Source organism: Triturus cristatus, chromosome 10, assembly GCF_964204655.1.
Source record: "Triturus cristatus chromosome 10, aTriCri1.1, whole genome shotgun sequence".
NCBI classification, from domain to species: Eukaryota; Metazoa; Chordata; class Amphibia; order Caudata; family Salamandridae; genus Triturus; species Triturus cristatus.
The window spans coordinates 634,391,985-634,410,978 of NC_140593.1; the positions used below are offsets into that span (position 1 = coordinate 634,391,985).

The 18,994-nt window shown below is 47.6% G+C and overlaps 1 protein-coding gene across 2 annotated transcripts in view; it reads right to left on the reverse strand.

Annotated features, from left to right (window-relative positions):
- Positions 1 to 18,994, reverse strand: part of GTF3C1 (general transcription factor IIIC subunit 1) — a 1,956,011-nt gene that overhangs the window by 1,869,510 nt on the left and 67,507 nt on the right. For both annotated transcript variants that reach the window (XM_085632176.1, XM_085632175.1), the window contains exon 2: positions 9,902 to 10,111. In XM_085632176.1, the coding sequence (XP_085488302.1) occupies positions 9,902 to 10,111 (210 nt within the window). The remainder of the gene's footprint in view (positions 1 to 9,901; positions 10,112 to 18,994) is intronic.

Consider the following 18,994-nt stretch of genomic DNA (forward strand, 5'->3'; position numbering starts at 1 on the left):
CAATGGTTTTTCACGAGTGAAATGTCTAGCTAACTATAACATGTGTGAAACCTATGGATTTTTAAGTGAATTTGCAAGGTTTTTTAAATGCTAATTCCTAACTATAACGTGTGTGAAACCTATGGTTTTTTCAGTGAATTTGTACGTTTTTTTAAATGCTAAGTTCTGTATTTATTTTTTTTTATAAGGTTTTTCACCGTGCGCGTACCGATGCGCGCGTTGTTCGCGCACCGCGCGCCCACGTTACGCAGTTCGCGGAATTTTTCCGTTTCTACCGTACGCGCACGCTACGCGCACTCCGCGATTTTTCGAAAAAAATTAAAAGAAATATTTTGGACCTTGGGGGTCCTTCTGGGACCCCCTGACAAAGGCTAGGGGGTCAGGAACTGTCCACCCTGCCCCCTTTTCACGTTCTCCACCTTTGTTTTTCACCTCCCTCGGACTGCGAGAGACAAAATGGCGGCCGACACTTCCTGGTTTCGACCGATTCGAATGTTTACTAAGATCTAACAACCAATCAGAATCTCAATCTCTCTCAATCTCTCTCTCTCAATCTCTCTCTCTCTCAATCTCTCTCTCTCTCAATCTCTCTCTCTCTCAATCTCTCTCTCTCTCAATCTCTCTCTCTCTCAATCTCTCTCTCTCTCAATCTCTCTCTATCTCTCTCTATCTCTCTCAATCTCTCTCAATCTCTCTCAATCTCTCTCAATCTCTCTCAATCTCTCTCTCTCTCTCTCAATCTCTCAATCTCTCTCTCTCAATCTCTCTCTCTCAATCTCTCTCTCTCAATCTCTCTCTCTCTCTCAATCTCTCTCTCTCTCTCAATCTCTCACTCACTCACCTATTTTCCATAAGAAATCCGCAACATTCTATTCCCTATAACTTTGACGCCGGTTGACGAATCTTCGCAAAATATACTAAACTTTTGGCCAGCTCCAGTCCGCTCCTATCCTGAAAGTCTCGGGGTGATTCGTCAAGCGAGGGGTCGAGAAAAAAGGGGGGTCCCAAAACATGTTTTCCCCATGCAATTTTCCATAGGATCCTTTAGTCACAGCTACACCCCGAACTGCTGAACGGAATTGCACCAAATTTGGCAAAAAGGTAGCCCTTGGTTCAGAGTCGTGCCTTTTGGTTAAATGGTGTAAATCCGTTCAGTAGTTCCTGAGAAAATCAAAAGTAAAATCTCATATCTATGGGCGCGGTGGATCTGCTCACCCTGCGCGTACTCTGCCGATCACGTGCTGCATGCTAATTGGCTGTCAACTTGCTGTCAACACTCCAAACCAGAAAGTGTTGGCAGCCATTTTTTGCCTCGGTAGAACCAAGGCACAAGAAATCCTTGAAAAAAGTGCACAAAACGCCCTGACCCCCTAGGCCTGCTTAGGGGGTCCCACAAGGACCCCCTGGGCCCAAAAAAAAAATATGATTTTTTTTTTTTTTTTTTTAAAGGGAAGATGTGTGCAGGGTGTGTGGATCGGGCCGATTTAAAAAAGTATATTTGATAGTGTTCTATTGATCTTTGTCAGCATGAATGAGTGAATCTATAGGTAAGTGTTTAGATGTGTGTGTAGATCTAGGAATCACTGAGTGGGTTTTTAGAAACTTATATTGGTGTCAATGGTTTCAAATATGGTACTCCATATTTTATAATGAGTGATGAAAGGTTATACTAGTGTATGATTAGGTGTATCAGATTGTCACGTGGATGATGTCATCAGGGATGTCATTTGAGATGTCATCAGTGATGTCACTGACCATGTCATGAATAATATAATATGTGACATCATTAGCCGTGGATTGCAGGCACGCGAGTTATAGTTAGTAGAACTAACTATAACAAAGGAATTTCAATGGTTTTGTACGAGTGAAATGTCCAGCTAACTATAACACCCCTGAAACCTGTTTTTTTCAGTGAATGAACAAACACACCTACACACACACACCCCCCTCCCCCCCAGACAGAGATATGCAATATCCCTACCCACCTTGTAAGTTGTTCAGAATCTAGGCCCGGGGACAGGCATGCAATATCCCTAAACATCTTGGAAGGCATGCAGCAGTGAGGCCGAGTCAGAGGTCTGCAATATCCCTGTCCGGCTTGTAAGGCATCAGCTGTTAGGCCCAGACGTGTGCAATATCCCTACCCATCTTGTAAGGTCTGCATGAGTTAGGCCCGGAGGTGCATAGTAAACCTGTGCATCCAGAAAGGTGTGCAGCAGTGAGGCCTGGTCAGAGCTGTGCAATATCTGCTCAGTCTCAGCTACATCGAAACCCACCCATTGTCAAATGTTCGGAATTGTGCACCCTTGCAGGTGCAGAACATAGCTGTGAACTGGCCCAATCACCAGCCCTGGTATTTCACCACCACATAGCATGCTGGGATCTGTGGTTTAACTCTCCACATTGCAAGCAGGGGCTGCAAGTCCCAGCATGCTGCGTGCTTTTAGCTGAAAAGGAGAATTGACTCAACCCAGCGCTTGAGACGCACAGCTAAGGCGCACGACGCAGAGGTTGGCTGTGAAGGATGCCATTTGACCATCGATCGACGCAGGAAGGCGTACATGTGCTTATGTTGGCAGCCCCAGGTCGCTGTAAATAAGAATGACTGAAACCTTCCCTCGCAAGAGGCCGCGTGTCACAGACAGAGCTGAGGCAGTCAGTCCTTCCATGAGGTGCTGTGTGGACCAAAGGGTCCCAGGGACAGCACTTCTTGAGCCAGAAGAAAGCAGTTCTCATGGTCTGCCCCGCAGCATTAGCCTCTGCCCGTGAACACTGAATATGGAGCAGAATTTCAGCGCGCCCTCTCTGACCTGTAGGGTCCGGGACAATTGATTGCATCAATCGCCTCTCAGAAGGGCTTTTGCCGTGTGTGCCCTCAGAGGAGTGGGCACAGCGCAGCCTCGTCCTCTGATCTGGAGGCATTACCACTTCTAGGGACTACAGCGTTCACTCCAGGGTGAGGAGGGTGGGGGGAAACTGAAGGTGCCGGAGGGGGGACTAACCATACTTAGGATGGGGGGTGAAGGGAGGAATAACATGTTTACATCACCGTTCTAAACTTGGAAAGTGCACATGAATGGGGTAGAATACACGCCAAGCTCCTTACGGGGGCCACCTCTCTCGACTCTACGTCATTGCAGACACTGTTTCCTGAACCTTTCATCCACAAGTCAGTCAGGTGTGCTGGTCTAATGAGCTCTATAGAAGCAGAACAAGACTACGACACCCATTATGCTATCGCACGGAAGCCCAGGACTGAAAGGATGTACGGTCATGTTCTCCGCCCTGAGCGACCAATCTGCATGTGCCTGTGATCCTGGCTTTTGATTTTTGATCATCCCACCTACTGACCCTGTGTTCACATTCTCACCTAGGCCCTGTCTTTGACAATTATACTTTCTGGGCTTTGCTCACCTTCATGGCGACAGAGGACTACCATCCCGGTCACGGGTTTCATGCGTGGAGTGAGGTGGCCATATAGCATGTTTGGTGAAATATAGTGAAAGGAACCTTTACCTGAGACATGCATGTGCATTTACAGGTATTCTTTCTACAGTTCTGCTGATCAAGATAACCCTGAAAACTAACACCCTGTTGGGGGGGGGGGATGTGTGTGTGTACACATTACACGTATGCGCTAGGATTGGTAGCATGCATTGCATGTGTGATACAGACCTGCGAGCTCCATTTTGGAAGCCCACAGCCTGGACCAGAATACAAGATGGAGGAGCGGTTGCTTGTCTCTGATAGCATATATGTATTGCTGGCCTCTCCATACATGCCAACATTTTGATACTAGAAAGAGGGGGCTTTTGAAATAATAATAATAAAGGAGGGGGACTTCATTTTTCCTCATTGACATACATTGAAGCAATGGCAATTTTAGCTTGGAGATGGCTAAAATTAAGACTTTTTGGCTTAAAAAGCTATTCTGGCTGATGAGGGCTGTTAGCCCGTAACCAGTCCCAGGATGCTTGTTTCCGGTCTAGATAAGGCTTGGCAGTTCGGGCTGGACTGTTCCCATGAGGCACAGGGTCAAGACTGATTTGCATATAGCTATGTCTGAACTGGGGTGGCGAAGTGAGCTAAAGAATGATGATGGATTCAACCCAGATCTGTGACCGGGGGTGAGTGTCTGAAAAGCTTCAGCGCTCTGTCCATCATCTCCTTGTGTTTGTATATTTGTTTGTGGCAACTATGCACAGGCAAAAGAATCACAATGCAGATAACCAGTGGATGAAGTAGTTTGAACCCTACCCAAAGCTCAGTGATTTAGTGGATTGAAGCAAAAGGTAAATGACGGAGGCCGGTGGATAAATAGGTCGTAATAAATTGATCTATGCATTTATTTGTCTATGTGTTTATGGTTGTACTTGCTAAGAGGTTTTTTTTGGATGAGGGGGGGGGGGGGGGAGAGAGATAAAACAAATGGCTTGTCCCACAGCAGACATAAAAATATGCACCTTCTGGAACGCTCTTAACCTGTTCCGCGCTGCGTGAATTTTCATGCTGTGCGGGCGTTTTATTGCGTGGGTGGAGTTCGGACGGCCACCGGCCGTCCTCGGCTCACGCCCACTGTGACGTCAGACCGCCGGGGGCCGTCCGAAGCACACAAGGGGTTAATAGGCCAGTTTTCATAACAAACAATAGCAATTTGGAACAAAGGTTTAGTAAATGCACATTTGATCACTACATTTAATTTCTAAGCAATCAATAATAAAATATATTCAGCACACAGCCTATATAGCATAGCTCCAGGGCCCCCAACACAAGTGAGGAGCCAGGTCACAATACTTTTGTTATCGACTGGGCCGGAGAAGAAAGCAGGTCTGTCCTTTCTAAGCAAGGGGTTTTTTTTGGGGGGGGGGGAGAGGGTATTTTCTATATCACAAACTAGTCCCAAAGGTATCAAAGCACCATACATTAGCACCAGTTGTATTATAGACAGACACATTAAATTTTTGTTAGGCACTGTAAAATTAAGAGATAAGCCCTGAATCACAGGATGTTGAGCATCCTTGCAGAGACTCCAACCCGGTTCCCCAGGTTTGAGGTCGACCACCCTGGCATTTAGGCCACATCCTCTCATTTACCAAAAAACACCTGTGAGGCCAAAGGGTACATTTTCTAGCCTCATGTTTGGTGAATGATCATAAGTATAAACAACTTAAACAGCGGACTTGAATAACCACACCCCATAAAGTTCCTCCATGCTTGTTACTGCCTAATACTTATTACCAGTAAGAAGCATGGATGGTCAAGTTTGATAAGGACTCCGGTATCACACAGGGGGCACTATTTCCCCACATACCATTGGACCAGTAGAACAGGTTTCTCATGAATAAGGGGATCATCCAAATGTCATTTTTGTCTTATCTGACCTATTATTTTATGGATTGCTTCCACCAATCACCGCACCAGGAGTATAAAGGATATTAATATATTTGAGCCCTGATGAAGTTCAAAATAAGTTTTGAACTAAACGCGTTGACTGGATGTCCATTTGTATGACAATTTTATGAATATGAATTAAAAGAAGAATAAAAAATAATATTAAACACAACTGAGGATTTGTGGACTACTACATTAACGGGTGCACCATTCCATTGCTTTATAAATCCTCATAAGTACTTGGTTTTACTCAAATGCACTTTTAAAGTGACTACATGCAATTCCTTAATGTACAAAGGTTTGTGGAAATCAATGTGTTATCTAATTTCCCAGCCAGCCTGCCGCAGTGCCCAGGATCACTGAACCTCCAGGCATTTGTATTTAATCTTCAAGAAATACAGGCACACCTGTGTTTTTTTTCCAAGTCTCGCCTGAGACGGCATATGTACTGCATGAGCTCTCGTTTAAGAGAGGTATTGTATAGACAAGTATTGGCAAAGACATTAGGTCTTGCTTACGTGAGATTTATTGGCTTTGCTAATGTTTTAAGCTGTTGCAAATGGCTGAAATTAATGCAAAAAAGCTGTCTGACTGCCAGCTTTGTCCACGTTTTAGCATTTTTTTTTATCTTCAGTTATGCTGCACTGAAGATAGCTCTAATGTATAATATGGCTAAAAAACACTTAGAATGCCAAATGATCTCACATAGGTAAGACCTACTGGCTTTGCCAATGCTTGGTCTGGAATGCCATAAGTTAAGTTACAAGTATTTATATAGTGTTTACAATGGTTGGCGTGCTAATGTTATAGAATGGAGAATGCCCTTGCCAAGGCATATGTGCACAGATTCAGAAGTATTTTAGGACCATACAAAAACTCTGAACAAGTGCCACATAAATGTGCTGAATGTAACTTAAGTTGTAGGTAGACAGAAAAGGCCAAAAAGGTTACAGCCTTCATTAAAGTGTTGCTTTAGGGTATGTGATACTCTGGGTGCAATGGTTACAAAAGAACCCAAAAAGCACTCCAGACTGCTTGTTTAGTAGTAAAATATAGCAATAATCTGTGTTCAGTGGGTTTCCTAGATCTTCCGGCCCCTGTGTCACAGCACCTGCTGCCCCATTCAAATCATGACCCTCGTGCCTGCAAGGTAATTACACTTGTGACTGCTTGTTTAGAAGTAGCCTATAGCAATAACTGGTGTTCAGTGGGTTTCCTAGATCTTCCGGCCCCTGTGTCACAACACCTGCTGCACCATTCTAATCATGCCCCTTGTGTCTGCAAAGTAATTACACTTCGGACTGCTTGTTTAGTAGTAGCCTATAGCAATAACTGGTGTTCAATAGGTTTCCTAGAGCTTTTGGCCCTTCTGCCACTGCTGCACCATTCAAATCATGACCCCCAGTGCCTGAAAGGACAAATGAGGAAATTGTGTATATCAAGTAATGTGTTCCGAATACATAATTATTGTGGGGGGGTGGGGTGGGGGGGGGGGTGTACGTACTGCAGCCTGTATGTGTGTACATACTGCAGCCTGTATGTGTGTACATACTGTAGCCTGTATGTGTGTACATACTGCAACCTGTATGTGTGTACATACTGCAGCCTGTATGTGTGTACATACTGCAGCCTGTATGTGTGTACATACTGCAGCCTGTATGTGTGTACATACAGCAGCCTGTATGTGTGTACATACATGGTTGGCGGTATGCAAGAACCGGCGCCTGGCTGGAGGTACCCAAGAACCGGCGCCTGGCTGGAGGTACCCAAGAACCGGCGCCTGGCTGGAGGTACCCAAGAACCGGCGCCTGGCTGGAGGTACCCAAGAACCGGCGCCTGGCTGGAGGTACCCAAGAACCGGCGCCTGGCTGGAGGTACCCAAGAACCGGCGCCTGGCTGGAGGTACCCAAGAACCGGCGCCTGGCTGGAGGTACGCAAGAACCGGCGCCTGGCTGGCGGTACGCAAGAACCGGCGCCTGGCTGGCGGTACGCAAGAACCGGCGCCTGGCTGGCGGTACGCAAGAACCGGCGCCTGGCTGGCGGTACGCAAGAACCGGCGCCTGGCTGGCGGTACGCAAGAACCGGCGCCTGGCTGGAGGTACCCAAGAACCGGCGCCTGGCTGGAGGTACCCAAGAACCGGCGCCTGGCTGGAGGTACCCAAGAACCGGCGCCTGGCTGGAGGTACCCAAGAACCGGCGCCTGGCTGGAGGTACCCAAGAACCGGCGCCTGGCTGGAGGTACCCAAGAACCGGCGCCTGGCTGGAGGTACCCAAGAACCGGCACCTGGCTGGAGGTACCCAAGAACCGGCACCTGGCTGGAGGTACCCAAGAACCGGCGCCTGGCTGGAAGTACGCAAGAACCGGCGCCTGGCTGGAAGTACGCAAGAACCGGCGCCTGGCTGGAGGTACGCAAGAACCGGCGCCTGGCTGGAGGTACGCAAGAACCGGCGCCTGGCTGGCGGTACGCAAGAACCGGCGCCTGGCTGGCGGTACGCAAGAACCGGCGCCTGGCTGGCGGTACGCAAGAACCGGCGCCTGGCTGGCGGTACGCAAGAACTGGCGCCTGGCTGGCAGTGTGTGATGGCATGTGTAGTGATTTGCTGATGTTCGCTAAACAAACATTGACAATTAGGGACACTTGAAAGAATAGTGATGATGAAGCTCCAAGTCCTTTTTGTAAACAATAGTTTCTCACAAATGAGACGCATGTCCTAGCGCAGGCTCTAGCAGGATCAAAACTTAAAATGAGGGCCCCTTTCAAAACATACTTGTGTTCCAAGGCTGCAGCCTTTGCCACTTGCCTAATGTGCCAAATACAGTGGGGTTGGACACATTGTGCTCAAAGTCAGGAATTTCTTGTGACGCTGAATGAAAATATTTTTCCAAGTCCTGTGTATACAACTTGTAAGGGCCATGTGATCCCACTGTGGCCTTTCCCACCCAGTCATTATTCCGTTAATGAAACAAGTACTTAGGAATAGGATTTGTTATTTTTCTCTGCACCAATAAGACATCCGTTTTTTTAACACTTGTATCTTTCTGCTTTACTTACTATTTGGGTCTACCCAACCGCAAGAGCAACTCGTTGGAGAGAAAGTTCTGAAATATTCTCTAAAGTAAATCACCAGTAAGACCGGTAACACAAGGCAGACCGAGATGCAAGTATGCCTTGTGGACCTCAAGAAGGCGAGTTGCTCTGTTCAGGAAAATGTTATTCTTAGTCTTTAAAGGAGCAAGCATTCTTTTAGTGGGTGCAGTAGCTGGTCAAGGAAACTTAGGCGACCTCAGATTGCCTTAGCAGGAGCCCACAGTAAAATGCAGCCTTATGCAGTAAATAGTAATGATGCTGATGTTTAGGTCACTGAATTACTTCATAGGTGAGGAAACAGTTCAGGGTCTGCTCATTCTGTGCAAACACGAAACTCAGGGGTGTTTGCTTAAAGTATGAAACCAATAACGTGTAAATAGCATCAAAAACCAAAAACTCATAAAGTTACTAAGCAACGTAAGAGTTTTGAAAGTGAACATCTTACCCAATCTTGACTGTCACTTCGTCCTGGTTTGTCACGTGCAGCTCAGGAAAGTTATTCTGTTGTAGCTTAACTGCAAGCTGGAATATGGCCCCTCTATAGAGCACCATACTAAGTGTCGATCAGTTTCTACTGGACTGAGCAAGCACAGTAGTAGGGACAACTGGAACAATTCTTTGCCACTGCTCAAGGTCTCCCATGTCTCTAGGGAATAGCCTGAACCTTCTGGTAGCTAAAGCAGAGACTACACTGTGGTTACGGATAGGAGTAATCGATCAGGGCTACGCCAAGACGACTGGCAAGCTCAAAGCAGCAGACAAAGACCTGCAGGCAGAGAAACTGCCCTTGCAGCGCTTCAATAGAACATCTATACGATGCACAATCCACACGAGAGCTTACTAGTTACTCAAAGGCTCTAAACGAACAGACGGGGAAGGAAGTGGGCAGGTTACTAGGGTAGGCAGGCTAGAGGAGCTAGGAGAATTTACAACTTGGAAAGCATTTTTTTTTTTTTTAAAGAATAACATCTCCCAAGGACTGGGGCAGAACATACTTCATTAAACCACTGTATTTCCAATAAAAATAAAATGTTAGGCCCACTCCCACATAACACAAAGGAAAGACGTCTATTAAGAGTTTGCTCCAATTAAATGCCGCTGTAGAGTAATCAGCCCCCATGGCGCTTTTCTCAAGCGCAAGCCCTGAAAAGGAAGACTCTGGAGAGAAAAATTGGGAACAGGGAGATTCAGTACGATGCGAAGGGTTAAAAAACCTAATGTGGTAATTAGCTGCTGGTTTTTTTTTGGGAAGAAACTGATGATGGTTCATAAATTAGCCAGGAGCAGGACTGACCATTATTGGTACGCTGTGGGACCCCACAAATTGATACACAACTAAAAAAATAGAGACCGATCAGTAATCACAACCAGAAATCAAAAGTTACAAAATTAAGTACAACTTTCTTGGTATTTTTACATACCTTTCAACAGCTGCTTCTAGCGTATAACAGGGCTGTAAAGTAGGAGTTCTTATTTGATCTGTAACACATATTCTCTCATTAAAAAACTGGCAAGAACCTTGGATACCCCACTTTCCATCCAGAATCATGTAGATAGGATAAATATCCTCCTCAGTTGTAGTCTCTCTTTTGGACTCCAGAATTCCAGTTTCGAAATCAATTTCTTCATATCTGAAAAAAAGTTAGGGAAATCATTTTAATACCAAACATGCATTACTCAAAAATGTTTCAAAAACCAGAATCCACAAATGTAGACCCTAACATTTCAACTTGAGGCCGGATCACAACAGTTCCGGAGTTAGTGTCGGAATTAATGGCAGTCGTTAAAATCCGATGCTCCCGATCGGGAGAAATTCCACTTATTGGGCAATAAGCTAAGGATGCTGGTGCTTAATGCAAAAAGTCTGCATGTCCCAAAAATTACTGGGTCTTTTCCGCTGCAAAATGCGAGCAGGAATGAGGATTTTATCACATCCACCAACTATAGAGCGATACACTCCATACAACTCAGATGTTTTTAAGGTCCAATTTATCAAGCTGTAACAGTGCGAGGGAAAAAAGTCTGCGAGTCCTAGGTCTTTATGAATTTCACATAAGCAAAAGACCTGTGGCCAATACTGATGTGGCAGTTGTCAACATAGGTTTGAATACATTCGCAGATTAACACATGGCTATTGTCGCCAAATGTAGATAGAGAGATACTGTGTTTAAAATACATACAAGACAATTCTTAGAGCAGAAGAAAACAAGCATTTGCATAGCAAATAAGTAGCTTCGGATGTCGGCTTTTTGACCTTCTCAATGCTTGTTTTGTCATAGTCGTTGTAAATCTTTATTGCTGGGGGAAAATGGTGGGCCATCAATATTTTTTTTTTAAATGATTAAAGTGGAAAATGAGCGGACTACGAAGAATTTCAGAATATTAAACACATATTGCAAATTTACAACACAAGCTATGATTGCACAAGTTATGGCTGCAAGAGTGGCGAGACATTACATCAAGATGATTTTGTAGCCCCAGCTTCTGACCCCTAAACAGCCAGTCTGCAAGGAAAAAGGGAGGTAATAAGAACACAGACTAGGTGCCGTGTCATTTTAAACTGTAAAACTGATTATTTTCTCTACCTGTGGCTGTTTACATTTATCTCTTGGTTTCTGTGCAATTTGTACTTTTAAAAACTGCTATTTTCTTCTACCCGTGACGGTTTAGATTTCTTTCCTAGTTTTCCCCTAAACTGTGCTAAGGCTCTTAGAAGGCATATGCCCCCACTCCCCCCCTCCTCACTCTCCCACCCGCTCTCCCACCTTCCCTCACCACCAATTCAAAATACACCCCTAAACCTAATCCGGGTGTTTAGGAGACTGTTTAATCTGTTTTGCAGTTTAATTTGTGTTCAGAAGGTGCATTTAGCACTCGTTTTTGCCTTTTTAAGTGTGCAAAAATCTGTATTTTAGATTTAAGCCTTACCTACAGGGTTAACCAGATGCTAGAAAGTGTGTTGAGCCTCCCTGTATCCAAGGAGATTCAGACTTCAGGAGCTCCTCCTTACACCTCCCATGCTTTAGTGATTGGCCAACAGGCAATATCTGAAAAGGCATGACCACTACTCTCCCCGCTGCACAGGCCCTTAAGTTTAAAGTCAAATGCTCCCTAAATAGGCTTCCTATTGGTTGTTGCATCTGTGTTTTGATTGGTTTCTACAGCTAGGGATTCTATTGGACTTGGTGCTTAGGATTGTGATTGGCTGATAGAGCAAGGGGTTCCCAGGGCTAGGGTTTCGGTTAATAGGGCGCCAGGGCTCCCATTGGGTCTAGGGCTAGGGTTCTGATTAGTCCATGGTCACCTGATCACAAGTGCCATTTAACATTAGGGCTCAGGGCATCTCAGCCCTTGCGTCAAGGCTAAAGGCGGAGAGGACAAGGGCAGTTGCTTGTTTGGGTCGGGCCTAGGACCAGAGATGCTGCCCTTTTTTCGATTTACCAGCAACCACGTTAAGCCATCCACAATCTCAGAAAACACACTGCTCATATACAACACAATATCCACATTTCAATGACCCAACTACTAAACCCCACAAACCACATAAATACACCCTTTTACCCCTACTGCCACACAATGGCACCTCATTCTCTAACACTCTATACCATAATCAAATTCACACATCACTAACACAAACACACATTATACATAACCATAATCCTTTCATACACACACTCACCGTTCATACAGAACACCAGCTCTGCTCCCTACTTGCTCCTAACAGACTCCTTTTCATTACCAACCCTATACCCAACTCTCATGTCATCAACCAACAGCACCCTCGTTTTTTTTTTTTTTTAATCAAAAACACACAACCAAACAATTCACGCCCCACTACACATTACCTGTTCACCTACCAAATCTACTACAAACACACATAACCACTGTTCATCTACTCACACACTACTTTCACTCTCCTCCAACTCACATCACCACCCCTTTACCATTCAACTTCCAACAGTACTTTATATCCAAATTCTTCAAAACAATTCACTACATCAATATCTCACCTCACTACTCCACAAAAACAAAACCTAACAGGGCGTGGCTTCGATGCCGAGGGAAATGGCGGCTTAGTGACTGAGCTCCGCATAACGGGTCCCTAAATCCCGAGAAATCCGTCATTCCAGTCGCGATTTGGCACAGCTGACGGCGTATCTAGTCGGCGGCAAGTCGGAGGAGCCGGAGGGTGCATAAAGTAAAGCGGTGGAGGTGTATGGGCGCTGCTGCCTGGTGAGACGCAGCGGCGCTGTAAAACTGCTGTGGGCCCTGAGAACGGGTGAAGATTGGAATCCAGCGCGCCTCGGGGAAAACCGGCGCGCATTACTGTGGTGAAGCCTTGTGGGAGAGCGAGTGAGGGCAGCGCCCGGTCTGGCGGAGGTACGGAGACAACCCCCCCACCCCCATGAAGAGCGCAAGAAGTGCGACTGCGGCCTGCGGAGACTGCAGCGACCGCTAGAGGGTGTACGTACTCCCGCGGATGGTGCAAGTTAGCAACATGGCCCCCTCCCAATAGACACCCGAATGAGCTACGTACAGCTGGAGTGGGCACCCCCAGAGAGCCCCTACTAGACTGGGGAGACAGTCAACAGAACCTTCGCCGGATAGACATCTGGTGAGGTACACGTGCCCGGAGTGAGCGCTTTCCTGTGTGGCTGTGGCTGTGCCCGCATGGCCCACCAAATGAAGCCCAAAGGCCCAGCAGGGGCGCAAACCAACAAGATGGATAAGTACGCGGTGTCGATGGCAGTGGCGTCGCAGGCTGATCCACCGGGGGATCACGTGGAGCCATCGATGAGCGCCATCATGGCAGCAACAGCAGACCTCAAGGGGGCAACTGATCCAAAAATCGCCGCGGTAACTCTTGATGTCAACCTACTGCGCGCAGACTTTAGAAAACTGTCCGATAAAGTGGCTTCCACGGAGACGCAGGTCACGCAGTTGGAAACCTGCACTAAAAGTCTGGAGGAGAGGGTCCAGGTCCTCACAAAGCAACAAGAATCGATGGCCGCTAAGTTGGAGGACCAGGAAGGGCGGGCACAAAGAAACAACATACGCGTGGTGGGAGTTCCGGAAGGAATGGAGGGGCCTAGCATGGACCTCTTCCTCGAAGACTTGATCCTGAACCAACTCAAACGCCTCTCAGTGTACTTCACTATCGAGCGTGTACATAGAGCGCCTGTCCCCAAACCCGGAGCTCTACCACGTACAATTTTTGCCCGGATCCTTAAATACCAGGACAGGGACGCTATCTTGCAGACCGCACGGCAACACGGAGACTTGCTGCACGAAAACGCAGTGATCAGATTCTTTCCGGACTTCCTACTTAACGTCCAATGAGAGAGACGTGGCTTTGATGCAGTAAAGAAGGAGCTGCGGGCCAAAGAACTCAACTATGCCATGATATACCCGGCCAGAGTGGAAGCGGACGGAAAGGTGTGGTTCTTCGGAACACCAGAAGCAGCCATGGAATGGCGCACAGTTGGCCATAACTCCCAAAAAGGAAGCTGGCGTGAACGACGCAGGACGATGGGAGAGGAATCTGAATGACCGACACGGGATGGGTCTGGAACTATCCGAAATAACCCAAGGACGCACCACAAACTGAGATCGGGGCTCGGGGGGGGGGGTGGGGGGGGAAGGGTAGTGGAAGACGACGAGTGGGGGATTCATGCTTGGGCTGCAGAAACTCAGTTCTTGGTTGTAAAGTCAGCTATTTTGGACGATTAGCATATGTTTATGGCTTGCAGCAATCCGAAGGCCTCAAGACCGGACAATTAATTAGGAGATGGCGTCACAGGAACGGGTAACTAGTCAAGGGATGGCTCAGGCACCTCCAGGTAGGCGGCGGGGGGGGCATACATAGTACCACCAGCTTAAGCATTCTATCCTGGAACGTGAACGGATTGGGAAACCGTATCAAACGCAGCATTGTGCTCCAGTATCTGCATTGCCACACCCGAGTACTGTACTGCTCCAGGAAACGCACCTCAAGGGTCAGAGGTATAGGGCACTGGATAGTTATGGTTATAAACTAGCCGCCCACACTGGCTATACCACTGGCTCCCGTGGAGTAGGAATTTTGGTGAAGACAGGGATCCTGTTAGTTGTAGATAAATTGTTGCACGACTCGCTGGGCAGATTTGTAGCCCTGGCGAGGAGGTGGGAGGGAAGCGCTCTCAACCTGATCTCCTGTTCCATCCCGCCGATGGTGTGCACTGAAGTGTTCAAGGTACTGGGAGCCTTGCTAGTAGACCTCCCACCGGGTGTGTTGGTGCGGGGGGGGGGATATGAATGCTGCAATGGACTCGGGTATGAAAGAGACAGAGTAAGTGTGAGAGACAGGGGGGTGGAACCACTTCAGGCATTCACGGAGGCGTTCGGGCGGAGGGATTTGTGGAGGTTGCATAACCCGGGGGTCCGACAGTATACATTCTACTCCGCCCCCCATGCCAGCTATTCCAGATTAGACTACATACTGACACACAGAGGAGGTGAGGGGTGGTTCACCAATGCAAGAATCGGACCCCGGGGCATATCAGACCATTCCCCAGTGGAAATAATGAGGAGGCCTGTCTCGACCACTTGATCTACCCTTAGATTGAGCGCCTGTTTTTTCCGGAACAAAGACAATGCCCAGAGAGTCAAGGAAAGAGCGCAGCTTTATTTCCGAGAAAATGAGGGGTCCGTTGAGGAGGCTGGCACTCTGTGGGAGGCATTCAAACCAGTAATGAGGGGATATGTCAAGGCATGTATAGGGGCAGACAACAAGGAAAAGAAACTACAGTGGGACCAGCTAGTGACCGCGGTACTAGATCTAGAAAAGCGCTACCTAGAGGGCGGGAACTTCGAAAAAGTGAATTGCAGGACATGGCGGCAAACGCGGCCAGGTCTGCAGCCCTGACCACGCAGAAGAGTATATTATTTGGGGGACAAAGCCAACAAAACGATAGCTTGGCTAGAAAAACGAGACTGCGAGAGGAATTGGGTGGTGGAAATTGAGGAAAAGGACGGTAACATACAATCAGGGGGAGAGGCTATAGCAGGCGCTTTCGCCGACTATTATGAAGAGCTTTACGACTCGAACCTGACCAGATCGGCTCAGGACTGCAGTGAACTCTTGGCAGAGATGTGCCTCCCAGTACTGACAGATGAAGATAGAGAATCGATAGCCCGGGATCTCACGACACAAGAAATAGTGGGTGCAATACAAGACTTGCAGGGGGGGAAGCTCCGGGACCCAATGGCCTACCGGCGGAACTTTTCAAATGCACCGCCAATACAGTAGCCCAGTATCTGCTGGCCATGTTCAACGAGGCGAGGGACGGTGGGCTGTTGCCACTCAACCAGCGAACTGCGACGATAGTGGTGATCCCCAAAGCCGGCAAGCCAGCGGACCAGTGTGGCTCGTACCGACCGATCTCGTTGCTAAATGTGGAAGTCAAAATTCTGGCCAAAGTCTTGGTCAATAGACTCTTGGTGCCCATTTTGAACCTGATCCACCCGGACCAGTCGAGCTTCATGCCTCGCCGAAGCACCAGACTTGACCTACGACGACTGTATGAGGTCATACACCTAGTTAGTACCAACCCGGGGGTGGAGGCGGCTCTGCTGTCGCTCGACGCCAGAGTGGAACTATCTATTCGAGGTCTTTAAGAGATTCGGCTTTGGCCCACGGCTCATCTCTTGGATTCAGCTGCTATGTACTCAATCTATGGCAAGGGTTTGTGTTAACAGCGCGGTATCTCTCTCTTTCACTCTGCGAAAGGGCACGAGGCAGGGATGACCTATTTCACCGATTCTGTCTGCACTGGCGCTCGAGCCTTTGGCTGCATGGGTAAGAGGGGATCCAATTGTATCAGGCATACGGGGCGGGGACCAGTGGGAAGAAAAGATATCGCTACATGCCGACGACATCCTTCTTTACGCGACGAGACCTCGGTTTACAATTAACCGGTTGCTCCAGATTTCCGGGTTATTCCAGGGGTACTCTGGGTATCGGATTAACTGGGACAAGTCCCTTTTATTATGCTATCGGACGGTCACCGCCAGACCTGGGCGCGGACTCCAAACTCCAGATTAGGACTAGTTTTAAATATCTGGGTATCTGGATTGAAAAATCTGCTGCAGCATTCATAACAGGGAATCTAAAGCCGCAACTGGACCGTTTGAAGAGCGACGTTGCACACCGGAGAAAACTACCGCTCTCCCCGATGGGTCGTGCGATGCTCTTCAAGATGATGTCCCTACCTCGGATACTATACGTGTTGCAAAATACCCCCTGCCAAGTACCAGAGAAATTCTTTAGAGAGACAGACAGTGAGCTACGAACGTTGCTGTGGGACTACTGGGCCTCGCAACTCATGGTCATTAATGACTGGGTCTTTGCAGATAGGAACGACCCAGCATATAGAGTTGATCATTGGACAATGGGGGCAGAAGGTTATTTAGGCGTCCTATACAGTCTGGGTGGACGAGATGGACTAGCCCCACATACCCAACTAGTACAAAAGGCTTGGATTAAGGCCAACCGGTTTCTGGGCTGTACGGGACGGCTGACTGACCAGACTCCCTTATGGAACAGCAACATGCTCCAAGAAGTGGGCCGACTGCAGGGCTTCTCGAAATGGAAGCTCATCGACATTGTACATTTGGGGGATGTAAGGCGGAGGACAGGCAGTGTTGACGTTTGCAGAGTTGCAGGCAGAATTTCAGCTGGCACCCACGGAGAACTATAAATATCTGCAGCTGCAACACGCATTAAGTCGCCATCTTAAAGACAGGGATCAGTTCCCGGAATACAGTCCACTAGAAGACAGGTTACTGTTCGATCCAATCCCGGAGAAGGCGCTGTCCTGCACATACAAAAAAAAATTATGAATAACTCACCAGAGCTACTAGGCAAGGTACGGGAGGCGTGGGAATCTGATGTCGGCCTAATAGAAGACGACAACGGGGGGGCAGTGCAAAGTCCCAGAGAGGTAGCAGTCAGGGCACGATTTTGTCTAGTACAACTACGAGTATTACACAGATCCTATTGCACCAGTATCCTCATGTTCAAATTAGGGCGAATTTCGATCGAGGAGTGCCAGAGGGGATGTCCTGTGGGACTGCCCGGTTATACAGACATATTGGATAAAGGTGGTCCGCACCATGTCAGAGGTGATGGAACAGGAAGTGACTTTAGACGCTAGATGGCATTTACTGTGCATGTCTGGTGAACTGACTTGGCCTAAATACCAGCAGATTTGGCTACAGGTGGGTGCTATGGTTGCCAAATGGAATGTTGCCGGGGCGTGGGGTGCGAGCCAACCGCTTAGAGTCTCTCAGTGGAAACGAGACATGGACTGGTGCTGTACGGCGGAAAAAACAATTCACGATAACCGGGGATGCCCCAAGAAATGGGAAAAATTCTGGCAACGATGGGTAGACTACAGGGGGTTTGGGGGGGGGGGGCATTAGACAGTTAGTGAGGACGGGCTCCATGACTGGGGGATTCTGTCTACTAATGCAGGATCAAAACGTGTTTAGCGGAATGTGTACGCTAATGAAACTACATGCAACTTGCTGTAAGCATAGGACCATGTTTGTTAAAGCTGACTATTGTTCAATAAAAAGAATGTTTAAAAAAAAATAACAAATAAAAACCTAACACAAATCAGCACAAAAATCTCACACACAATTTCGTATTATATTCTGTCAAAAATAGAAACAAAACACCCACTTCCACCATCATGGCTACACAAATAATATACATCCTAAAAAAACGTACATTCTCCATGCTCAACGGCAGGACCTTCCACCTGCATCTAGGACACCACCTGGAACAAAAACACCAACTCGCATGCCCCCTTCTCAACACACTCTCACTAGGCAGGCATTGCTCCGAATGATGGGACCTCATCGCCACCCTTGCATCTGACAGTCTTACTCAATGAGACCCTGCTCAAACTCAGATCCACCCAAAATATTGCAACAGCGATCTCCAACAGATATAAAATCACTCACCAGGACCGCACCAACACGCCGGGAGTAGTAACAGCTATCACCCACAAAGAGACCATACACTGCACCTCCACCAATGACAAAACCACCATCCCGATATCAAGAGCAATACCCAGAGCAAATCCTCTAGAAGGGCCAGTTGTACACCCAAGAACTCAGAACAGCGATACGAGACCGCAAACAGCTGGAGAGGAGATGGCCCGTCAGCAAGGACACCTTCGATATGGCAGTCTACAAGACCTCCTTCAACCTCTACCACTGCCTGCTGAGGGTAACAAAGTCATCCCTAGCCACACGCTTCGGTACCAATACCCACAAGGAACTTGTCAACATCGTTCAGGAATTCTCCAACCCAGCTGCCAGCGAAAACATCACACCCTCACAAGATCTGTGAGACATCCTCGCCGTCTTCTCCACGACAGGATCTCTACCATAGACAGAACCTTCAAACCCCAAACCACAGCTACAGACTTCCTCCACAGAAATGACACTTCTGCAACCAACATAAA